This window comes from Saccostrea cucullata, unplaced genomic scaffold (genome assembly GCF_032062105.1).
Source record: "Saccostrea cucullata isolate Sc308-1 unplaced genomic scaffold, CSIRO_AGI_Scuc_v1 ctg4677, whole genome shotgun sequence".
Lineage (NCBI taxonomy): Eukaryota > Metazoa > Mollusca > Bivalvia > Ostreida > Ostreidae > Saccostrea > Saccostrea cuccullata.
In genome coordinates, this window is record NW_026931309.1 from 8,773 (window position 1) to 35,369 (window position 26,597).

Here is a 26,597-nt window from a genome sequence, read left to right on the forward strand (position 1 = left end):
TAACCTGCTCCAAAAACATTAACCTGGTCATTCCTTTGCTGAAATTGCAGCATCTGAAACTTTGACTGGTACAATGAAACACACTAGAACCATCTTCCATGCATGTCTTATCAATATAGGACATAGAAGTACTTAAAAAGAAAACTGCTCCGAAAAACTTAACCTTAACCTGGGACGCCGACGCCGACGTGAACGCCATGCCGACACCGACGCCAAGGGTATTACATAAGCTCCCCCAACTTCGTTGAGGTGAGCTAAAAACCGATATAAAGAATTGTGTATCTACTTGTTAGGCAAGTTGTATTGAAATCAGACTAAAACTGTAGGAGACGTAGAATTTTGAAGCAATTTCACATAAATTTCTATTTTTAGTAACAACGGCAACACCATTAATCAAAATCAGAAACTGATACACAGAATTATGTACCTTAGTGTAGTCTACTTGTGTACCTAGTTATATTGAAATCAGACCAAAACTGTAGGAGACGTAGCATTTTGAAAGAATTTCATAGAAATTTCTAATTTTAGTACCACAGTAAGCATGGCAACACCGTTTATCAAAAATCAAACACTGATACACAGAATTAAGTATCTTAGTATGGTCTACTTGTGTGCAAAGTTATATTGAAATCAGACCAAAACTGTAGGAGGAGTAGCATTTTGAAAAAAAAATCACAGAAATTTCTATTTTTAGTAACCAAGGCAACACTGTTCATCGGAATCAAAAACCGATACACAGAATTATGTATCTTAGTATGGTCTACTTGCGTGCCAAATTATATTGAAATCAGACCAAAACTGTAGGGAGGAGTAGCATTTTGAAAAATTGTTTACAGACAGACAAACGGACGGACACCGGACGCATTACTATTGCATAAGCTCTTCTGATTTCTGACCAGTAGAGCTAAAAAAAAAGACAGACAGAAGTCGTCATGTACAAACTATGGGGGCCTTAATATTGCTTGTATCTGATGTATTTCTGTGAAATACACCAAAATATTAAAAGATAAGCAATACTTATTTTTAATATTAATAATCTGTCTTTAAACCAATATTATAATTTCTGAAAAAAAGCTGCATAGAAAATAACAAATATGAAGCAATTGTAAAGCCACTTTACAAAAAAAATTGCAATACAATGAAATATCTAACCTGTTTCTACAATACTGTCAGGGATAGGTTTACATGCATCTAAATTCCCATCCTGATCAACACTGCCTTCTGTCAATCTATTAGAAGGGTCTACAGTGTTTTCATTTCCATGGTTGTTTTCAAAACTGTCAACACTTCCACCAGTATCCTCTGCATTAGTTACATTTCTTCTGCCCTTTTCATCAGATTTATGCTCAGAGGAATTACCTCCTTCTTTTTCAAAACCACCAGTGGAACAGACAGACATTTTGTTGTCATCCTGTAAGTTCCCACTGTCTTCTTGATTTATATCACTCTTTGGAGTTTGATTTGATGTTGTAGAAATCACATGTTTAGGGATTAAACTTTCTTCCCTGTTGTCCAAAGCATGCAATTTTACATCTTTATCTTTATTACCTGCTTCATTACTTTGATTCTCATCGGTTTCAGTACTTTCACTTTCTGCTTTTTCCACAGTGTTTTGCGTAGATGACCATTCCCTCTCTCGAATTTCATCTAATATTTTCGTTTTTCCATCATCTTTTAAAAATATCAAAGAAATCAAAGATGGAAAACGGAATCTTCTACATCTGCTCAGTCGCCGTTCAAAGGGCATTCAAAAGAGCTTGAAAATTAATTACATGTACTTACATTCATTAAATAATTGGCCCATAACCAATAATTAAATTGTAAGAATTTTTTTCTTCAGTTCAATTGATGACAGCATCTTTGCTTATATATGTTAAACCTCAGTTCCTTTAATGAACAACAATAACGTCTCTAAATGAATGATGTTCAAAATACTTTCTGAATCTTTAGTATCGAATATCCATCATTTTGCCTTTTGATTTTACTGTTAATTTCACACAATTATGTGAGTGATTAGACAAATCACTTTCTGAATTACAAAGTCTTGTCATCTATATCAATGATATCACTATTTCTTAATTCTATTGTAAACTAATAAAACAAATGGAGATAACGTACAGTAATCAAGATCAAAAGTCAATAAAACAATACAAAATAGGAGCCGAGCAAACATGGACCTTCAAAACATTAGAGGTGGGATCAGGTGTCACGGAGGAGTGAGCATCCCCTGCTAACCGGTCACATCCGCCGTGTGCTCCTTGTCATAAACGAAAATAACGGAAAAAATCCGTCGTCAATTCAGTGAATAAAAAATGGACCAACAAATAGTATGAAAAACGTCAGTCAGCATTTGACTCGATGATAAATTGTATTTGCTGACAAGGCCATTCTGCTATATATGGCCATTCTGCTATTTCCTTGCCAAAAGCTATTTATTTTTGATTTTGAACAACTGAGTTAAAATGTCTTTTTTAACATAAACTAGACAAACCTTTCCATTTATTCTCTTTATCTTGTTTCTCCTCCTCTTCATTACACTCAAAAGAATTCTCATCCTCTGTTAGATTACTTTCAAAGTCTAAAGTCTGTTTATATCCTTTGCTATCTATGAAAATAGGACATGGAGTATTAGCAGAAAATTTATCAAAATGTAGGAGTGGGAGATTTTCATGCATCTTTTATGAAAAAACCCAAAGAAAATGCACAATTGATGACTGACCGTGATTTCAAGCAATTTATCAGGTCCGTTACTAATAACATTGACAGAAAGTCAGTCTCATGAGCTTATTATTATCAAGAAGCATGTCAGCGAGATAAGAAAAAATATGGAATGGTTACTTTGTAAAGCTTTCTGATACTTTTTCTACCTTTGCAACAGTTTCGTAGCAACGCTTGCAAAGGGAATTGTGACAAATTTCCAAACTTAACTGACAAGCAGATCAACAACTAGAAATATGTCCATATGACATGAATGCCCCGCCGAAGATATATTAGTAAAGCAACATGAAAATTTGTATGTATATAAAATTTGATCAGAATTTCTTGAATAATGATGCAGCTGAATTGCTTACATTAGTATGTATCAGCAAATGACAGTCAGGAGCATCATGGAATCAAGTTATTCTTTAAAATAACTTGTTTAGGTTACTTTAATTATTTATGACTATACAAAAAAGTTACTCATTTGAGTTATCTCTTAAAAAGTAGAATGCCTATCAGTCTTGCCAAAAAACATCAATATAATGAGTTTTCTGCTGATTAAAGATGATGTAAGGCTGAGAAAGTTGTAAATATATGTACTTCTTTTAATAAACTCAACAGACTTAATATCTTCTGAGCAGATAAGATGATAATTAAAAAAATATCATGATTTTTTAAAGGAAAAATAATTTCATTTTATGGACATTTCAGGGGTCAATTACACAAATTCCGCCAATTTTGCCAAAACTGAGACTAATTTTCGTATAATCTTTGGACATTACTGTACAATCTCTTAGTCTTACATTTTTTTGTGCAAAGCTGTATATTTTTCTGCAAGAGTTCAAGTGAGGTGGGTTAAGGATGAAATAAGAGAAATAAGTTATGATTTGTGGAATTTAAACGTACTAGATCTTAAAGATAGATTACTTTTACTGTCATGAACTGTAAACCTTTTCCCTCTACTTAATAACTCAAGCACAGCATGACTAAAGCCTTTAAGATACCAGTAGGTTTACAATAATGAATTGTTATGTATCAATAACTGGAATAAGTTACTGATGAAAAGCATAATCAGGGAACCCAAAACGTTGACATTTAATAACTTAAACAAATCATTTTTTTAAAAAACTTGTTTCCGTGATGCCCTTGACTGTATGAAGTTTGACACCAGTTTAATTAAAGTGAGGTCAAGGTCAATGGATATACCAATGTCAAAAACTGTTGAATCAGTTGAAAACCTCTCATCAGTAAGAATCAGCAAATGAAGTTGAAAATATAATTATAAATGGTTTCTTTTAAACTGACTTAAACAAAAAATAGATAAAAGCGAGGTCAAGGTCAAATGAAAGGTAAAGGTAAAAAATGATGATATTTATCAAAATAAGAAGTTAAAAATATCAAGAAATAAAAGGTCAAGGTCAAAATTGTTGATGCAGTTGAATTGCTTACATCAGTATGTATCAGCATATGAAGCTTGACACTGATTTAGGAAAAGTGAGGTCAAGGTCAAAGGAAAGGTCAAGGTCAAAAATGTTGATGCAGTTGCATATCTCTCATCAGTATGTATCAACAGATGAAGTTTGATAAAAATATATAGAAATGATGTCTTAAATAAAACATAGGTAATCAAAGATTACAAAGATCACCTCGACGAATGTTATCAGTGTAAGTTAAATGCAATTCTCACATCATATTTTCTAAATATTTAGTATTTATCCCAACAACAATGTATCTTTGAAAGTTATGTTTAAACCCTTACATGGCATATACACATTTCTACATATGTAGCTTGAAAAACATGTATAGTGTGAACAAATATTCATAACTTTGTTAATACTGTAGATATCAAGAACTTCACATTCGTCTCTTGTTTGGAAAATATAGGTCGGATCCAGCATCCGAAGCAAGTCTGGTAGTGTCCATCCCTAGATGCATTATCCATGCAAGTTTGGTTAAAGTAGGGCTTATAGTTACTGGGGAATAAAAATGTAGGTCAGATCCAGCATCCGAAGCAAGTCTGGTAGTGTCCATCCCTAGATGCATCATCCATGCAAGTTTGGTTCAGGCATGGCTTATAGTTGCTTGGGAATTAAAATAAGGTCAAGTCTAGCATCCGAAGTAAGTCTGGTAGTGTCTATCCCTAGATGCATCATCCATGCAAGTTTGGATCAGGTAGGGCTTCTGGTTACTAGGGCATGAAAATGTAGGTCACATCCAGCATCCGAAGCAAGTCTGGTAGTGTCCATTCCTAGATGCATCATCCATGCAAGTTTGGTTCAGGCAGGGCTTATAGTTATTTGGAAATGAAAATATAGGTCAGATCCAGCATCCGAAGCAAGTCTGGTAGTGTTAATCCCTAGATGCATCATCCTTGCAAGTTTGGTTCAGGCAGGGCTTATAGTTGCTTGGGAATTAAAATAAGGTCAGGTCCAGCATCCGAAGCAAGTCTGGTTGTGTCAATCTCTAGATGAATCATCCATGCAAGTTTAGTCCAAGTAGGGCTTATAGTTCCTTTGGAATGGACCTGCTCCAAAAACTTTAACCTGGTCACTCATTTTCAGTGCAAGTTTGGTTTGCGTAGGGCTTATAGGTCCTTGGAAATGGGCCTGCTCCTAAAACTTTAACATGGTCAATCATCTGGAAAATGTAGGTCAGATCCATTGACAGCTGCTTCTTCAACAAATATGGAACTCGTAAATTTACTTACCTCGTCACTGGTCATTTGAAAAATTATTTTGTTAAAACAGATTCTGATTGCAGACATAAGTACTCTGAAGTTGACATCAAGAAGATGCTTGAGTTTCTGATTGACAATATCTATGTGGTTTTTGGAGACCAGGTATTCCAACAATCTATTGGAATTCCCATGGGTACAAATTGCGCTCCGTTAATAGCAGACTTATTTTACATTCATATGAAGCAGAATTATGCAAAATCTTATGCGTGAAAAGAAGAAAACACTTGTTGTGGCCTTCAACTCGACATTTAGATATATCGACGACGTATTGTCAATTAATAATGATAATTTCCATTCCTACGTCGATACGATATATCCTGGTGAGCTTGAGATAAAAGATACCACAGAGTCCGACACTTCTGCTTCATACTTGGATATTTTACTTGAAAAAGACACTAATTGTAATCTAACAACCAAGCTATATGATAAACGTGATGACTTTAACTTTTCTATCGTCAACTTCATTTACTTATGCAGCAATATACCTTCATCACCTGCATACGGAGTATATATATCTCTGTTGATTCGATACGCAAGAGCGTGTTCTATGTATGAACAATTTCTTAAACGAGGTAAATTATTGACAAGCAAGTAGATGAAACAAGAATATCAACAGTCTCGTTTAAAGTCATCATTTCGTAAATTCTATGGTCGATACAATGACCTTGTCAGCAAATACAATTTATCATTCAGCGTTTTTTTTCCTTATATAACTGGTACCGATAAACGGCACCGTTCCCAATGCTAAAAAACGTTAATTTTTCCCAATTCTGTGACTAAAAATTCCCAATTCAACTGTGATGCAACAGACTACGACAACATCGTATTTCTTGTTAAATGAATCATTGTACAAGTTAACTAATTGATCACTTCCACTTAAATCGAAAGTAGAGAAAGTCGTAATTTGGCGGGACATGTGGGTTAGACAGCGTAGTGTCCAGGGGCGTAGTATCCGGGGGGGCCAGGGGGGGCCTGGCCCCCCACTTTTTTCCCAACCTAACTTACACTATAGGAAATGTAAATTGAAAGCCTGGTTGGCCCCCCCCCCCACTTTTAGAAATGTACCGAAAATGTGGTATAAGAATTGGTACTAAAAGTAGTTGTCACTGAGAAAAAAGTTTACCTACTCCCCCCCCCCCCCCCCCCCCCCCCCCCTCCCCCCCCCCCCCCCCCCCCCCCCCCCCCCCCCCACCACCACCACCACCACCACCACGAAATAGGATTTACAGGATTTTCTACTTTGGGCAACTTTTCCCTTTTTTTTTTTTTTTTTTTTTTTTTTGCTTGTCAACTTTTTCAGGTAAGTAAAAATTTTTTTCTCTGCCTGCCCCCCCCCCACTTTCAAAAACGATGCTACGCCACTGGTGTCATACATTTCGACAAATTGAAAGCATGAAAATGTCAAAGCATGGGACGTTGATATAAAAAACAATAAGTACTTGTTGCTTATTCTTTAAAACAATGAGTAATAGGTAATTAATTTAGAATAAACGCAAAATACATTGCATTTGCATAAATGAGAGAAAATTTGTCTGTTTTTCTTCGATATTATTTTTCCCAATTGAACCGGTATCGGACCCATTCCCAATTGGTGGAAAAAAATCGCTGTCATTGAGTCAAATGCTGACTGACGTTTTTCATACCAATTGTTAGTCCATTATTTACACACTGACAACGAGCACACGGCGGGTGTGACCGGTCGGCAGGGGATGCTCACTCCTCCATGGCACCTGTTCCCACGTCTGATGTTTCGGAGGTCCGTGTTTGCTCTGCTCTTTTATTTTGTATATTGTTAAATGGACGTTGAAATTGAATACTGTTCGTTATCTCCATATCCTTCCTTCATCCAGCATCTGAAGCAAGTCTGAAAGTGTCCATCCTTAGATGCATCATCCATGCAAGTTTGTATCAACATCATAAGTTTGATAACAACATCTTGTATGATATTTTTTTAAACTGAGCTAAATACTAATTTAAGAAAAGTGATGTCAAGGTCAAAGAAAAGGTCAAGGTAAAAAATGTTGATGCAGTTGCATAGCTCTAATCAATACCTGCATATGAAGTTTGATGAAATATCTTGAGTAGTTTCTTTGAAACTTTGTTTTGAACAGAACTAAACGCAAAGTGTGACGCAAGGACAAACGGAAGGACAGAAGGACGGAAGACAGACATGACAAACACTATATGCCCGGGCAATATTAATGGCGGGGCATAAAAAAGTGTGTGAGGCAACTTTTCAAGATAATGTGACCATCAAAAAAGTGCTAGTGCTTGCACTTAAAGCAGGGAATAAAAAGGGGGACGAGTGTGTAATGGAACATTCACTGTAATACAATACTATATTCGGAAAAGACTGGGAAGAAGTGCTCCTCCCCCCTTCATTAACCCATCCCTTATAGAAAATATAAAATATATAAGGTTTATTATGTAATATATGTTCCTTCATGGGGAAGGTTTACTATATTTAGTTCTTTTCTCCAAATAAATTGATTTCTTATCTTAATGTTTCTGTTTGTTTTCTTTAACATCCCTCTCGAGAACTTTTCACTTACGTGGAGATGCCAAAATTGAGGTAAGATGCCACACTGACAAAGCTGAAAACTCAAAAACATTATAGCTCGTATTTGAAATATCTAAATACCATGATGATACCAAATGTAGGTGATTGTAAGTTAAGTTTTGATTGACATGAGGCATAAAGACGCATTAACTGGAAAGGTGGTAAGATTTGATAATTTTTGGTTGTACTGGGTCTAAATTATGCGTCTAAATCAACAATTTGATAATGAGTAACAGTTTGAATAAATAATCCTTCACAGAAAAATAGAAAGACATATGGCTAGAAACTCGACTATTGTGGTCTCAGCCTGCCAAAAGATCTTTTGATTTTGAACAGTTGGGCGAAAAATATCTTTTTATCAATATGTATATGGCTTACCATTCCTTTCATTCTCTTCATCTTTTTTCTTCTCTTCTTCCTCATTTAAAAAAGGTTTTCTAACTTCATCTGGATGAGCTTCAATGTCTGCCATATTTTCTTCGCTCCCTATGAAATAGGACTTAGAATTTTAAAATGATTATTATATCAGAAGACTATAACACAAACTATAGGAGTGTGAGATTTGTGCATTCATTTTTTAGAAAAAGTAAACAAGATGTAAAGAAGGTGGGTAACCATGATATCAACATGGCATCAGTCCCGTACATGTACTGTTGATATAGAATCAGTCTGGTCAAGCTATTGTAATCAAGCAGCATGACATGAAGGGAGAAAATGTGAAATAGTTACCTTGCTTTTCTTCTGTATCAATATTACTTCTATTGCAAATTGAACTAGTGCTAATTGTAACGGGAACCGTTACAGATGTTCCCCAAACGCTCCCCAACTCCCTTTCGGTGCCATATCCCCTGTAAGCTTCATTAAATAAGACAAACTCTGTGGATTTTTGACTTTAACAATGTTTTCCCAGAAGGATATCAATTATATTCAACTTTTAGCATTGCACCCAAGCGCATGTGAATGCATGTGCGTATGACCATATCATCTTGTCTACACTATTTATATATTTCAATATACTATATATTAGAGCATTCAGTCCAAAAGTAATAAAAATCACTCATTCAAGAGTATTTTTAGATATACTCGTTTCAAATGCACGCAGGTGCGTGCACGTGCATTATGATAATACCTTCTTGTAGGAGTCCCTTACATCTATCTATGTTCTAAATCCCATCCTGTTTGGTTGACAAACAAGGGAGTTATAGCCATTTAAAGTTTCAGCCAATCAGATTTCAGCACACGTGCATGCGCGTAATTTCATGATTTTTTAAATATCATTTTGTAGAATATCCTAATGCATGACTATATTTTAAATTTCAAAGAATTTCGTCAAAAAACAAAGGATAAATAGTTATTTAAAGTTTCAGCCATTCAGATTGCAGTACACGTGCATGCTCGTGATTTCATGATTTTTTTTCTATATCGTTTTGTAGATATCCTAATGCATGACTATATTTTAAATTTCAAAGAATTTCGTCAAAAAACAAAGGAGAAATAGCCATTTAAAGTTTCAGCCAATCAGATTGCAGCACACGTGCATGCGCGTGATTTCATGATTATTTTTCTATATCATTTTGTAGGATATTCTAATGCATGACTATATTTTAAATTTCAAAGAATTTCGTCAAAAAACAAAGGAGATATTGCCATTTAAATTTTCAGCCAATCAGCTTGCAGCACGCGCACATGCGCATGCTTTCATGAAAATTCTTATATATCATGTGGTAGATCTTCATAATGTAGGACTATGTTCAAAATTTCAAAGGATTATGACAAGAAACAAGAAAGTTATTGAGACTTTAATTTCAGCCAATCAGAGCAAAGCGCACGTGCATGCGCGTGAGATCTTGCTATTTTGACCATGCTATCTTGTCTATACTACTAATGTATCCTTACATTATGAGTTTCAAAAAAATTCATCAAAAAATAGAAAAGTTACGGCAATATCCATTATATTGGTAATTTCACATGTTGCACGTGCGCGCTCTTGCAAGCACGTGCGCGCAAAATGACCTTTGTTTGGCAACTCTACATAACATGCCTACTGACCCTAAAAAGGTTTCACCTAAGTCGGATGTGTAGTTTACAAGATCACTCGTGGACAAAATTTTCCCAGGAAGAAGAAAAATAATAATAATAATAATAATAATAATAATAAGAAACAGAGTAAAAACAATATGTTCCCCAACTTCGTTTGGGGAACATAATTAAAAATTTATATACATGTATATAATATCAGTGACGAGATCGATATGCTTTTCTGAAAGTCTATATATCTATGGATCGACCTCATAAAAGGGCTACATTAGAACATATTTTTGTTGCAAAGTAGTCAAATTAAGCACCTATGGTAATGTTGATTGCTAGTGAAAAAGTTTGAACAGCCCCCAATTCGCATTTTCTAGGGTCCGTCCATAGTCACTTTTTATTTGGTTTATAATCTGTTAATTCCATGGAAGTTTATCTGATAAAGTCTAAACTTTTAATATAACAAAAGTCCAGATTAAAGTTGGAATTACCAACTTTAAAGTTGGAAAAGCCAAGATTACAGTTGGAAAGACCGATATTCAAGTTGGAAAAACCAATATTAAAATTGGAATAACCAACTTTAAAGTTGAAAAAGTCATCTTAAAAGTTAGAATTTATTACCAACATTAAAGTTGGAAATTCCAATTTTAAAGTTGGAATTATAAAGATTAAAGTTGGAAAAGGTTAAGCCAACTTTTAAATTGGAATAACTATCTTTTAAAAAAAACACATGGCAGTAATACGCTTTCATATATTTTGTAACAGTAGTAACAAATTTTATTTGATAAATTGCTGCATTATACTGAGAGACGCCTTAAACAAGACTTAAGCAAGACCACTTAGTTGTCAAGAAGGATTCTACCCTATCCTGTTAGATTTTGTTAGATGTTAGGCAACTTTAGAATGAGAAATGAGGTCAAGGTAAAAAAAAGAAGACAAAGTTGCACTTACCAATAAATACTTATTACTTTGTGAATTCCAAAGTCATGGGAAGGTCAAACTCGTAAGGAATAGTATGAACGGAATAAAGTATGAATGAATAACTCAGTTACTTGTGTATTAAGTTTGATGAATATTTGACACACCTTCGTCTAAAGTGGGATACATATAAAAGCAACATGATTAACTGGAAAGGCCAAGAATCTAGATGTACGTATGTATAGATAGTTTTCGACTTAGCAAGAGTTATTTCCCGTTGGCCGCTATATTGGAGGTCCAAATGCTCATATTCCTTCATTGTACAACCAATTTTAAATTTTTATATTTGCTATTTTAGATTAGGAATCAATATTTTTATGAAGTATATAAATGTTTTGAAGCCTTCTTTATTTGAAAAAAAAATATTTGATAAAGATTTTCCACCAAATTTTTCTGCTACATCCTCTTAAACTCGGTAAGACGCAGAGAAAAATAATCACCGAGTCGACCTCCAATATGGTGGCCAACGGGAGATAACTTTTACTAAAGGGGGAGTTTCGATAAGGCCGTTTCTCGGCCCACTTATTTTCATAAAAATAAATTTCAATTTATTTTTTTCAAAATTAGTTTAGAATTAAAGATTAATATCTTAATTTTTGTTATTAATATTTCAAAAGTTAATATGAGATAAATGCCCACCGTAGCCGACACAAACTTAGATATAGCCGCAAGTGCGTTAACATTAGGCCTATGGGAAAATATAAGAGGGTTGCATTAATAAATCGAGTTTTAGAATATGAAGTGCATGAGGGACACTCACCTAGTTTTTCCCAGTTATTAAATATACCCTGCACACTAATAGTTTACAATATGATGAGTGTCGCTTGTGCACTTCATATCCAAAAATTGAAAATTGTCTAAAATTTGCATACCTAAAATTAGAACCTTCTGGTTACTTATTCATACACCAGGTTAAAATACTAAGCCAAGAGTAGCACATTTTTTTAAAATCAAAAATAATTCTCGAAAATAGAATACATTTTCGGATACTATCTTTATTGTCCCCCGCTTGAAAAGTGGGGGATATTAATTTGGGTTCGTCCGTCCGTCCGTCTGTCCGTCCGTCTTTCTGTCTGTCTGTAACGCTTTCGTTTCCACACGATATCTCGAGAACCCTTTGAGCTTTTGCAATGAAATTTAGCATAGCAAATCCCTGTGGCCTAAGAAAGCCCCCTATTGATTTTGAGGTCAAAAGGTCAAAGGTCAAGGTAAAAAATAAGCAAATTCTGTCTGTTATAACACTGTCGTTTCCACACGATATCTCTAGAACCATTTGAGCTATTGCAATGAAATTTAACATAACAACTCCCAGTGGCCTAAGGAAGACCCCTATTGATTTTGAGGTCAAAAGGTCAAAGTTCAAGGTCGTAAATTTATACATTCTGTCTGTGTGTAACACTATCATTTCCGGGCGATATTTCAAGAAGATTTTGAGCTTATGTAATGTAATTTTATACCAAAACTCCCTAGGACCTCTCTCATCCCTCTCAAAGTGCCCCGCCCCGTTTGTTTTACTAGTATTTATCGTATTACCTGTCGCTATTTTTAGCACAGGGGCATGCGGAGAGTTATTGCGTATAAAACAGGTTCTCGGCAGACTTTATGTTCTTATTACATCTATTAGAACTGTTTAATAAAGGCTAAATAAATCAAACACCATGGATTGTGTAAAATTTTGACAATACCGAACATGAATATATACATGTATGTGACTTCACTTCTGCATATACTTCACTTAATGTGTAGCGATTCCGTCGTCTAATAGTATGTCTCCCGCTTCGAATGTGAGAGGTCCCGGGATCGATTCTCGGACGATCCCTTTTTTTACTTTTCTTCTTTTTTTTTAAATGATAGTATTCAGCATGTGAAAAGAATAATTTATGAGGTTATAAAATCATCATTACAGTGTGATAAATATTCCATATAAAAAGAATCTTCTATACAAATAATAAAGAATAAGCAATCAAATCTTTATACGCATATTGACATACATGTATTTTATTTGCTTCAGTCTGCATGTATACATTTAATAATTCTACAAATTCAGTCAGGGGGTCCGACTTTTTCCCTAAGCGGGGGACACGAATTCTCTGAATTAGCTTGTTTCCATACTTATTTCGTCGCTTGCATATAACGTTAACGTCACATTTTTAGTTCAATTACACAGAACTGGGGAGTTTTCTTAATACCGTCGGTATTGGCGTTCCCAGTTAAATATTTTTCAAGCAGATATTTTTTTATATCATCTAGTCCCTTGACCAGTAAGTCCTTGTCACCTGTCGGGTTTCAGATGCTGTGTTTAAATCTAATATGCGTCGAGGTCAATGTTTTTAAAGTATAAGTTAAAGTTTTTTTAGCAATGTCACTATGAGTACTTGATGACCAGACATGCTTCATGATGCATCTTCGGATGCACAGTACCAGACTTGGTTCGGATGCTGGGTCTGATTTACATTTCATTGATGAATGCTCAGAGTAAAAGCTTGACTAAACATGCACCGATGATACTTCATTTAGGGTTGCACATTACCAGAAATGGTCCAGATGCCAGATCTTACATTATATATTTTCTGACTGACTGAACGAAAGAAGTGAAAACGAGTCCATTCCTTAACGTTCTGTATCAAACAGATATCAGAAAAAATATAATATTAGCTTTTTTCGAATAGAAACCCTTGCTCCAATCTGCTAGAGAAGGTTCGTTATGTTTTTCCGTGTGGTTGATATTTATGTAGGGAACGTAAATTTTTTTAAAAGACTAAATGTTGATTCATATGTTTCTGCAGAATTTGGGATTTAACACATCTTTGGCATTTATAAATGTATTTTGAACTGCGATCTGGACAAGCACTTACTTAATGTAACTAAGACTGTAGTTAAGAATGTAGACTTCCGGTTGGTATGGCGGACTGGTCAGTAGCTCACAGCTCGCAGTTCTGAGTAAGTAAACTGATTTGATATGAAAAGCGCGGTTTGTAATGAAGTTTACATGGTTTAGAATATGCCATATACCACCAGGACCAAACGCAAAAGGAAAAATAGTAACCCAACAAAGTGTGCTCGTCATAAAACTTACGTTAGTCCAAACAAAGGGGTGATTACAGCTGTCATGGCGGACAGTGGTCACGATGAGTCTGTCGAAATACATAGTACGAATAAGGGTATGGACGATGAGAATACAGGTAGTGGCAATGATGAAGATGGTTTGGAGAAATGTAAAATGGATATAAGCGAAAAAAAAAACAGGAAATGATACACAAAAACCAGTAGAAAGTCAGGTTCGTGTAAGTGAATTCATGACGCCTCCCCCCGCCCATACAAATCCAAACACTCTCCAATCCCTAATGAAACCAAAATGGGTTGATGAATTATTTGACAAACTACTGCAGATTGATAAAAAGTTAACCAAGGTTGATGACATACATAGACAAATCTCGGGCATTACGCAACGGTTAAATACCTTTGAATCGGACATCGACAATTTAAAGAAAATAACAGGTAACATGGGGAACACCATGGGGACTTTGAAAAAGAAAACCGATGATATGGAAAAAGAAGTAGAACAAATGAAACAGTCACAGAAAAATATACAGGATTCTATCACGGACCTCAAGTGCCGAAGTATGGAAAATAATTTGTTGTTCTATGGGCTAGCTGAGTATAATGGAAATAGGAGGGAGAATTGTGTGAGACTGATAAACGATTTCTGTGAGACGGAATTGGAAACCCCAAATGTCAGACAACAGATAGAAAGAGCGCACAGGATTGGACGGTTTAACCGAGAAAATACAAACCCGAGACCTATCGTGGTTAAGTTCTCCTCATTCAGGGAGCGGGAAAGAATAAGGAAAAAAGCTACAAAGCTGTCATCCTCACCATACAGGATCCAGGAACAGTATCCGAAAGAAATATATGAGCAACGAAGGCAGCTATAACCAAAACTGAATGAAGCTAGGTTACGAGGCAAGACAGCAAAACTCATCAAAAACAAACTAATCATTGACGGAGAAGAGTATGACCCGTTGGAACCCCAAGACAATCAACAAGAAGATGACGTAGACTGGGAAACGGTACGGCACAGATAGGACACACAGAAGAATGTTTGCAGCTTAGTGCAAGAAAATCAAAAAATATTATCTTGGAACATAAATGGTGGTTTTTCCAATAAATTTGAAGACAGAAGTTTCCAAAGTTTTATCTTCACTTATGATCACACCCTATTACCGGCAACTGGGACGACAGATGCAACTGTGACAACAGACATGAAAGTTTTTTATCGCATTACAGGTAGGTGATTTTTAACTAAATTTGTGGCATTTTAAAACATCAATTTATTACAATATTGTGGTTTCCTGATTTGGTCAAACCATAAACTTCTTCTTCTTAGAATATATAACCATGATTTACTCATTTAAATGGAAAAGGAAAAGAGGAAAGTTAAAAATTAACCGTCGTCCACCGAAAATTGGTCAAACTGAGCTTATTTCATTAAAACTGTTACTTCAATGACAGATTTCTTTTTGTATATAAAAAATTAAGACTCTTTACGGTCTAAGTACAAAATGTGAATAGTCTTACTTGTTTAAGAAGCGTGCTGCAAACGTTTGATTTTGGTGAGTAAACATTTTTTGGCTATCGTGTACAACAGATGGATGATTTTTACGGCAAACACTGACGACAGAAAATGAAATGTTGTCGTACGAAATGGATTCTGTATTACTTACCCGTATTAACCCTGACAGAGGAATAAATGATTATGGAATTAAACTATTGACTCTATGTAAGGCTAGCAGTTTAAGAATACTGAACGGAAGACACAGTAGAAATTTGGATTTCACCTTTATGGGAATTAAGTGTTATTGATTACTGTATATCTACCCCAGATGTTTTTGATCTTATTGAAAAATTCATTGTGTCAAACTTTACGACATTTTCTGATCACGCTCCATTACATGTACAGTTAAAAATTAAAGATTTCGATAAACGTGGTGAAATAATCGAACACGCAAATACTCAAGGAACTCAATCTCGAATATTTAAGTGGAAGCCAGAGTATCTAGAAGAAGCCAAAAATAGTCTTTTAACACATTTAGGTGTATTAGAATCCTGTATACAACTACCGGAGACTGAAAATCAAGAAACTATTGATAGATCTATTGATTTATTTACGACAGAAATATCTAAAGCCATGGAACCTTTCTTCAAAAAAGCTTACCGTCTTTAGCAACAATTTTAAACAGTAAACAGATCTACACTTAACAGGCCGTATAATTCTTTTGAATTTTCTAAATTAGCTTTTTATGGGCATTAGCCCTACCACGGTTGTCGCTCGGTCATCTCCGTAAACTTTGACTGACCGAGAGCTTTCGGCAAACCTCGGCTTATTCCAATTCACTCTTCAAATAAGAAAGGGGAAAAGAATAATAACAAATTGTAAAGTCTGCAAGCAATAACTATCAAATTTTATTTATAATGAAATCAAAGATACCTTTTTATTTATTGCTATAAAAAATATCATGTTATTAAGAAATAATTACTGCTGATTTTGTTGTTCGTTTTGTCATTAATCTTGCAAAATTGTTAAGTCGTACGAAAAATAGATCATAAGAAAGTTATCTCCCTTGCCTTGAACAGCATTTCAACCAATGAAATAATTGAAAATTTTCTCATCATGCAATTTCTACCAATCACAAAAGAGAGGAAGTGCATAGTCCGAAGACTGTAAAAAACTTCAACTATACAATACCTTCCAAGGAAGACGGTAATTAAAATCAACACAGCGACACGGTATAGTAAAGAAAATTACTCATGCAGAACGCCCATTGATAAACCCTGGGTGACACCAGAATTGAAAAGAAAGTACCACGTGTATAAAACAGACCTTCGCATTTTTAACAAAAATAAAGGAACGGATACTCATCGTAAATTGCTCGAATCAAAGAGAGAATACAAGACTCTATCCGCAAAGCTCCGGAGAAATTACATGCATGCTGAAGGGAACATGTTAGAATATTTACGTAAAAACAATCCAAAATCTTTCTACAAGAACTTCCGTAAGGAAAATAAACAACAACAAGCAGTGATTAATCCTGATCGATTTTATGAACATTTTAGAGAGCTTGGAACAAACGTTAATGCCAGCGTCAGTGATATTCCGAGTGACGACGATACAGCCGTTTTCGAAGAACTTGACTGTGAAATATCTAATAAAGAAATACTTGACGCACTTACTAAGTTAAAGAGAGAAAAGTCTCACGGAACAGACTTGATTATTAATGAGTGTTTTATTGAATTTAAAACTATCTTGCTGCCTATTATATATAATTTATTTAACAGAATATTCCATTCTGGTATTTTTCCATATATGTGGACAAAATCTATTCTTGTACCTGTATTTAAAAAAGGTGATGCAACCGAGACAAATAATTACAGAGGTATTAGTCAACTCAGTTGCTTTTGTAAACTTTTAACTACTGTTTTAAATCAAAGATTGTTAAAATGGTAAAATGAAAACTGTGTTATTTCAGATGCACAATTCGGATTTCAGCCTAAACGTGGAACAGCTGAAGCAATATTTTGTCTACATACAATAATTAATCAATCATTAAGAAAGAAAAATAGGCTTTATTGTTGTTTTATTGATTATACAAAAGCATTTGACACTGTACAACGCGCACAATTATGGCACAAACTTAGTTTGTATGGAATTAAGGGAAAATTACTTGGCATTATCAAGTCAATGTATTCTAGTATGAAATGTTGTGTAAAATATGCAGGAATGCTATCCGAATTATTCAAGAACAATAACGGACTTCTGCAGGTGGAGGTTCTGTCCCCTATTTTATTCTCTTTATATGTAAACGACTTTGAATTAGAGTTTTTAAAACAAGGAAATGTGCCAGTTGATTTACAAGAATTGAATTTATTTGTTTTAATGTATGCATATGATATGGTTATTTTCTCAGAATCGATAGATGAGCTTCAAAGAATGTTAAATACACTATATGATTATTCTACGAAATGGAACCTGTCTGTTAATATATCGAAAACAAAAATTGTTATTTTTAGAAACGGAGGTAAAATACGTAAGGAAGAAAAATGGCACTTAAATGGTGAACCAATTGAAATTGTTGACCAATTTATATATCTCAGTGTACTTTTGAATTGTAATGGAAAATTTAATAATACACAACAAGAGGCCCATGGGCCACATCGCTCACCTGAGTAACTTAGGTGATGCAGATCTTTACCAGATTCCCCCTCTTGCTATACCTATCATGCCCAACAAACCCCTTCCCTTTTTTATTTTAAAACTTTAGAATCTACACTTCTCAAGGATGCTTCCACATAAGTTTCAGCTTTCCTGGTCCAGTTATTCTTGAGAAGAAGATTTTTAAAGATTTTTTCCATATATTTCTATGTAAAACTTGTATTCCCCATTGTGGCCTCGCCCTACCCCCGGGGCTCATGATTTTAACAATTTAATATCTACACTACCCAAGGATACTCTCTCATACGTTTCTGCTTTCCTGGCCCAGTGGTCCTTGAGAAGAAGATTTTTAAAAATTTGTTCTATATATTTCTATGTAAAACTTGGATTTCCTATTGTGGCCCCGCCCTACCCCCGGGGGTCATGATTTTAACAATTTAATATCTACACTACCCAAGGATGCTTCCACATAAGTTTCAGCTTTCCTGGACCAGTGGTTCGAGAGACGTGGATTTTTAAAGATTTGTTCTTGATATTTCTATGTAAAACTTGGATTCCCCATTGTGACCCCGCCCCAGCCCCGGGGGTCATGATTTTAACAATTTAATATCTACACTACCCAAGGATGCTCCCACATAAGTTTCAGCTTTCCTTGTCCAGTGGTTCTTGAGGAGAAGATTTTTTAGTGACCCCATCCCATTTTTGTCTTTTCTTGATTATCTCCCCTTGTAAGGAGACTTGGCCCTTCATTTTAACAATTTAAACTGCCATTCACCCAAGGATGCTTTGTACCAAGTTTGGTTAAAATTGGCCCATTGGTTCTTGAGAAGAAGTCGCAAAAATGTGAAAAGTTTACAGACGGACGGACAAACGGACGGACGACGGACAAAATGTGATCAGAAAAGCTCACTTGAGCCGTCGGCTCAGGTGAGCTAAAAACAGTTGGCAATCCAGGGTAGAAAAGCAATGTTTTCAATGAAATCAAAAATCAACCAAATGTGTCTAAATACCGAGACAATGTTTCCACTTTTTGATACTTATGTTGCAAGCATATTGAATTACGGTTGTGAAATATGGGGTGGACATAATGCTGGTGATATTGAAAAAGTGCACTTGGGACTTTATTAAATATGTTTTAGGTGTTAGAAGGAGCACAAATACTGCCATGATTTATGTTGAAACTGGTAGACTGCCTATGAAAATTGTTCGCATTTTTCGCATTTTTAAATTTTGGTTCAAGCTGTTAAAAACTGACAATTGTATTTTGAAAAGGTGTTATGAATATTTGTTCAATGAATGTGAATATTCCGGCAGACACTCTGATAATTGGGTTGTAAATATCAAACAAAAACTTTATGAGCGTGGACTAGGATTTATCTGGCTTGAACAAGACAAAGAGATGATTTATAAACAATTTCCTGTAATCAAACAAAGAATAACAGATAATTTCATACAAAATCTCATGGCAGAAATTAATTGTTCATGGGAAAGATCAGGATAAAAAATATGTCCGCGTTAAATAGTCCCCAATCACATGTATCGTATTTTATTTTATGAAACAATATTTTAAATAGCAAGATAATTATCAGCGAAGTCAATGTCGTAGGGAAGGGTCAGATTAGAGGCCATGAGCTAAAAGCTATGTATGATGGACGAAAGGATAGATAGAAAGACAGACCAACAAAAAGGTGAACAGAAAAGTTCACAGAGCAAAACAAACTACCTTTTCCGCAGTTTTCCAACATTTTCCCATATTTGATTAATAAAACTGCTGCAGCAACCATCAGAATTATAGTTATAAGTACACCAAATGCAATTCCTAGAGCACTGAAATATAAAAAAAAATTGCAAATTTCATATTTATTTCAGAAAAAAAATTAAAAAGATAATCTTTACTCAGAGTTATGGTGACAGAATAGATCCATTCAACTTTTAAAAATTGAATTATTGTTTTACACAGACAAAATAACCATGAAATAAATGATAACAATATTAATTCATACTTAACAGGTTGACATCAATAAATTAAATAATATGCATTGAAAACTTTAATGGTAATGAAGAGGAAATTTTGGTGAAGAATTAATTTTTACTTTTATTTTAATATTTTCATTTTATATTTGTCTCAATATTCAAATCATATTTCTATTATTGCCCTTGATTCTTGACATATTTTCGTCTTTATAAATCTTTAATTATTGGAAAAAATACTTTAAACAGGTTTTAGGTACATGTATTTTTCTTTCATAAGGATAAACAAACCTCCCAAAATCAGTGTCCCTCTCCTCATTCACCTCTGTCTTGTTATCCTTATCATATGTAACAGATTTTTGTGTAGTTGATAGTGTTGTTGGAACAGACCTATAACAGAATTCAGATTGATTAATTCGGATAAATTTCGAATTTACAAACGTATATATATAACATATGCAATTATTTACTAGAAGATCGAAAACATACCCGGTAACAGTCGAAAGTACTTCCTGTTCACAGAAGACGTCTGTAACGAATTATGACAATTATACTTATTTAGTTCAATATGTTTATGTATAAAATTCAACAAAGAAAATTAATTTCCGACCATGTTTTCATTGTAATACAAAAAAATTAAAATCACAAACTTTTACCAAAGTCAATAACATCAGATATAACGAGTTTTCAACTCCTTATATAACCTTTCCTTATGATTAATTGGATTCTTGCAATCATTAACAACTGCCTTTTTTATAAAAATGGACCTCGTAAATTCCCCCCTTTTTTCAATGGTCATTTGCAATATTATTTTGTTTAAAACCAGAAGTCTCTGTCGAGACTGAAGCTCTACTAGTTTGTACTTATATAGCAAAGGAAGAGAAAAGTACTTTAGCAGTTGGGAATTGGAACTTTACAACAGCAATAAATAGAATAATGATCCTTAATTAACTCTCTTTATATTCTTAGTGTAGTCTACTTGCATGCTACATTTTGATATAATCAGAAAAAACTGTATTTGGAGTAACATTTTGAAAGAATTTCACATTAATTATTTTTAGTAACCAAGGCAATAATGTTTATCAAAGTCAAAAACCGATATACAGAATTATGTATCTTAGTGTAGTCTACTTGTGTGCCAAGTTATATTGAAATCAGACCAAAACTGCAGGAGGAGTAGCATTTTGAAAGAATTTCACAGAAATTTTTATTTTTAGTGACCATGGCAACACCGTTCATCGAAATCAAAAACCGATATAAAGAATTATGTATCTTAGTGTAGTCTACTTGTGTGCCAAGTTATATTGCAATCAGACCAAACTGTAGGAGGAGTAGCATTTTGAAATAATTTCACAGAAAATTCTGTTTTTAGTAACCACGGCAACACCGTTCATCGAAATCAAAAACCGATATAGAGGATTATGTATCTTATTGTAGTCTACTTGTGTGCCGAGTTATATTGAAATCAGACCAAAACTGCAGGAGGAATAGCATTTTGAAAGAATTTCACAGAAATTTCTTTTTTTAGTAACCAGGGCAACACCGTTCATCGAAACCAAAAAACCGATACACAGAATTATGTATCTTAGTGTAGTCTACTTGTGCGCTAAGTTATATTGAAATCAGACCAAAACTGTAGGAGGAGTAGCATTTTGAAATATTGTTTACAGATAGACAGACAGACAGACAGACGGACGGACGCCGGAAGCATTACTATCGCATAAGCTCATCTTATATCTGACCAGTAGAGCTAAAAACGATCTTATTGTACACGTAAGTACTCTGATATTGATATTATATATGCTTGAGGATGTAATAAACAAAATCTATGAGGTTTTTGAAGATTGGGCTATTCAACAATCTGTTGATTTGAACATATTTTATTGTACATACTTTACAATTGGGATCGGGCAAAAGTTCTAAAAACTTCATACTCCCTTTCACTTCAAATGCATTATACCAAACATATTTACAGACATGGGTTACAGATAAAAATGGATTAACACAGAAAAACATATATTATATAATAATCAGAGCAACACATATTCAATAGAATACATTCCTTATGTAATACACATGCTGTAGAAAATTTACAAGAAGTAATTAGTGTATCAATCAAATCGTCCTGACTTTTTAATAAAAGTTTGTACATTCATTTTCAATATCATTTAACGTTTCATCTCCCCAAAGTAAAGTGTGAGTATCGACAGTATGTAATTTACCCATTCGCAAAAATTTTTCAAAAAATAATTTAATAGCTTCTGTATAGTTTTTACACGAGAAGAAATAATGATGAGTATCCTCCACTCTTCCATAAGAACATAGGGGACTCAAGATTACATTACATGGACAAAAATCGCCATTAAGCACATAGTTGTATCGAAGCCTCATATGTATTATATTAGAGCGTCGAATTCCGTAGCTGAAGTAAGAGGGTGGCATTTGTTTATTATAAGAAATTGATTTTTTAAAAGAAGATAACGAGGAAGAATTTCTTACATGAAGAGGTAATGAGTTCCATTCATCAATAACAAGGGGAACGAAAGTTGACTTCTAAATTTGCAATCTGCATTTAGGTATGTTATAGTTCTGCGAGTTTCTCGTACTGTAACTAGATGAATCACAGCGTAAGTTTGGGATTATATCAGTGAAATATTCATTAATTTTGTACATTGTGGTTAGTCTAGTCTTTTCCCTTCTTTCATGTAACAATCTATTGGAAGAATGTATTCAAGCAGAATGTATTCAATGAAAGTCTTAAACTTGTGCAAAAGAAATCACCTGCTGTGGCCTTCAACTCGACATTAAGATAAGTCGACGACATATTTTCAATGAACAATAGTTTTTTGAAAGCTTGAAATAGAAAAATACCACAGGGTCTGACTCATCTGTTTCATATTTGGATATATTTCTAGAAAAAGACGTTAATGGTAACCTCAAAATCAAGCTTGATGATAAACTTGATGATGAATTAAAATATTTAAACGTCATTTTACCGTACTTATACAATAAACCCTTATCACCTACATACTACAATATACTCTTATTACTTACATATAGGGTTTCAATTCTTCAGTTACTTCGATACGCAAGAGAATGCTCTACACGTATTCAAATTCTAAAACGAGGTATTGACAAACAAGTTGATGAAACAAGAATGTCAACAGTCCCGTTTTAAGTCACCACTTCGCATGTTCTATGGTCGATACAATGACCTTGTCAGCAATGCTGACTAACGTTTTTCTTATTGTAACGCACCTGTAAGAAACAACATGCATAGTTAAATGCCTAATGTATCCGTTAGAAAAAAAAATACATACATGTTTATAACTTTTTTTATTGAAAATAATTATAATACAAAGGACTCAAAATTAACGGATGTGACTTGTCAGGTGGGGATACCTGCTCCCTGTATGCACTTATCCCGCCTATTGTTCTTTTGTTTTCTTGACCTTTAATGTGTTTACACATACTTTAAAGACTCGTGGTATTAAACTCCTTGCAATATAGAAAGTAATAGGGAATACATGTACTTACAATCATAGGATTTAAAATCGTCTCTACACGTGGTTTTGCATGAAGCGTTTTCAGCGTATTTTGATGAACAAATACCTTGATAAAAACACATAAAATCAAATGAACATGTACATATACATGATATTATCATACATATAAAAAAAATTACAAGTAATAGTTTCAGCTTACAAATATCTTTCAAATCATCCCTTCGTAAGCAGTAGTATGAACACCGTACTTCTTTTATAGCATTTGACGTGGAATCGTAATATGGACAGTAACCTTCAAAGTTTTAAAAAAACATAATCTTATTAATGTTATATCTTTCAAAGATGTTTCAATTCAATTTTCCCTTTACTTTTACAATGCATATATTTTTAGTAAAAAAATAAATTATTAGAAACTAAATTGTAAACATCGTTCATACGTATGAAAGTATACTCCCGTAATTTAGTTTGGAGAAACAAAGATCGATTTGTATAGCTTAATCATGGCAGAGCAAAACAAGATACATGTGTTTATCAAACAATGATGCCCCCGTATGATAACTTATAGCGAAGGTTCAATTTACTCAAATGCATGTCAAAATATGAAAGTCCTAGTTCAAAACTGTTCAAAAGTCATGACCAAGGTTAAAGGTTTTAAAAAAGTGATCCAAACTCTAAGGTCAAGGTCACAAATATTTATACCCATTAAAAGGTCTTATTACAATGAATACACATGTGAAGGGTTAAAGAGACAAAGATACAATTTAAGCTGAATTTTATTTTTCCATTTTTTGTGCTTAAAAATACTTAACTAAGGTATTTTTAATGATTATCAAAAATTTGAATCTCAGTTGTCGAGACAGAATCTCTTACCTTTGTTATGTAAACATTAATATTTGTTATAAATATATTTTTGTTATACATATATTTTCTATATAGCAAAAACAAAGCACGAGCCTGGTTTACATTATGAATTTTTAAAAAAATTTTGCTGATCATTTGAATAGCCTTAATTAGGAATTGTAATCATTAACATCGGTTTTAAAAAATCTGTTGAAACTGTGTCTATAACCCTTTAAAGCCCACACACCTATGACAAAGGTGGTTTTTTTTTAAATGGTAGGTCAATTAAGTCTAAGGTAAAGGCGCAAATTTGAAAAGATAGAATTTTTACAAGGAATACACCTATGAGAAATGAAGGCCATAACCCCACCCATTCAATAGTTAAGTGCAAGATTAAATTTTTGCAAGATTTAAAAGTTTTTGCGTTTACAGAAACTATATACCCCCGAATCTTCGATTAGAAAAAGCAATCATAAGTATTGTTGAAATCTTGTACATGTACTCGTTTATTTTAATGTTTTATCAATGCATATTACTAAAAACTTCTTTGGCTTTTCTTAACAAAACGCAAAGTCTATACAAGCATGCAATCTAAACCCAGATAACCCAGATAAGATATCAAGCAGAATAACTCTAGTACCATGATGTATCTATAAGTTCAAATTATATTATAATTGTTACCTGGTGTAATCCATTTCCATTGTACACAAACGTCCACTTCCTGATGTTCCACATTTGGAATACAGTGAGAAACAATGAATTCACCAGTACATGACTTTGTTTTCATGCTTTCACCTTTCATTTTATAAAAGTCCAAACAAGTCGTATTGCTATCCGTGTTCAATACTAGTGTACATTTTAATAAACAACTAATAATAAAAGGTATTCCAAAACGAAACATTTTCTACATGTGTAGAACCTACAGACCCTAAACCGAAAGTGGGGTATGTATATGGAACGCCTGGACTGTCTTATCTTGACAAAATTATCTATGATGTGCATTTATCATTGTGTGTTGTGTTTTTTGCAATATTTGGTTTGCATGTATTGTTATGTGTTGTGCCTTTATCATTTATATTAAGTGATTTAATTATTATCTGGTGTGCAGTTTTCGTTATGTTATATCATATATGTGCTTTTATTATTAAATAATGCTCTCTTTATGTACTTTATAATTTGGTGATGTGCTTTTATCATTATGTTGTATTTGTCGTAATGTTATGTACTTTTTGTCCCCCGCTTGAAAAGTGGGGGATATTAATTTGGGTTTGTCCGTCCGTCCGTCCGTCTTTCTGTCTGTCTGTAACGCTTTCGTTTCCACGCGATATCTCGAGAACCCTTTGAGCTTTTGCAATGAAATTTAGCATAGCAACTCCCTATGGACTAAAGAAGACCCCTATTGATTTTGAGGTCAAAAGGTCAAAGGTCAAGGTCATAAATAAGAAAATGCTGTCTGTTAAAACACTTTCGTTTCCACACGATATCTCTAGAACCATTTGAGCTATTGCAATGAAATTTTATATAACAACTGCCTGTGGCCTAATGAAGACCCCTATTGATTTTGAGGTCAAAAGGTCAAAGTTCAAGGTCGTAAATTTATACATTCTGTCTGTGTGTAATACTATTATTTCCGGGCGATATTTCAAGAAGATTTTGAGTTTATGCAATGTAATTTTATATCAAAACTCCCTAGGACGCCTCTCGCCCCTCTCAAAGAGCCCCGCCCCGTTTGTTTTATTAGTATTTATAGTATTACATGTCGCTATTTTTAGCGCAGGGGCATGGGGAGAGTTATTGCGTATAAAACAGGTTCTCGGCGGACTTTATGTTCTTATTACATCTATTAGAACTGTTTAATAAAGGTTAAATAAATCAAACACCATGGATTGTGTAAAATTTTGAGAATATACCGAATATGAAAACATGAATACACTGTATATACATGTATGTGACTTCACTTCTGCATGTACTTCACACCGTTTAAAGCGATTCCGTGGTCTAGTGATTATGTCTCTCGCTTCAAATGTGTGAGGTCCCAGGATCGAATCTCGGTCTTTTTTTTTTTTT

At 34.0% G+C, this 26,597-nt stretch overlaps 1 protein-coding gene across 2 annotated transcripts; it reads right to left on the reverse strand.

The window, feature by feature from the left end:
- Positions 1–1,128: 1,128 nt before the first annotated feature.
- LOC134232147 (uncharacterized) lies at positions 1,129–25,462 on the reverse strand. Of its 2 annotated transcripts, XM_062714092.1 has the most exons (8): positions 25,212–25,462; positions 23,890–23,982; positions 23,722–23,796; positions 20,674–20,713; positions 20,476–20,574; positions 19,937–20,040; positions 8,376–8,483; positions 1,129–1,671 (listed from the first exon to the last, which is right to left on the reverse strand). In XM_062714092.1, exons 1-8 carry the CDS (start codon positions 25,429–25,431, stop codon positions 1,148–1,150), a joined length of 1,263 nt encoding a protein of 420 aa, XP_062570076.1. In that variant the 5' UTR covers positions 25,432–25,462; the 3' UTR covers positions 1,129–1,147. The 2 variants fall into 2 exon arrangements, with proteins under 2 accessions (XP_062570076.1, XP_062570077.1); XM_062714093.1 differs by lacking the exon at positions 23,890–23,982.
- Positions 25,463–26,597: the final 1,135 nt, after the last annotated feature.

What these genes read in the sequence shown, in the direction of transcription:
- LOC134232147 (XM_062714092.1), bottom strand. Translation starts at nt 25,431, where the DNA reads ATGTTTCGTTTTGGAATACCTTTTATTATTAGTTGTTTATTAAAATGT. An exon ending in ATGGAAATGGATTACACCAG is followed by an intron (nt 23,983 to 25,211) that starts GTAACAATTATA and finishes AAAACTTTGAAG; the next exon opens with GTTACTGTCCATATTACGAT. An exon ending in AGGGACACTGATTTTGGGAG is followed by an intron (nt 20,041 to 20,475) that starts GTTTGTTTATCC and finishes TTTATATTTCAG; the next exon opens with TGCTCTAGGAATTGCATTTG.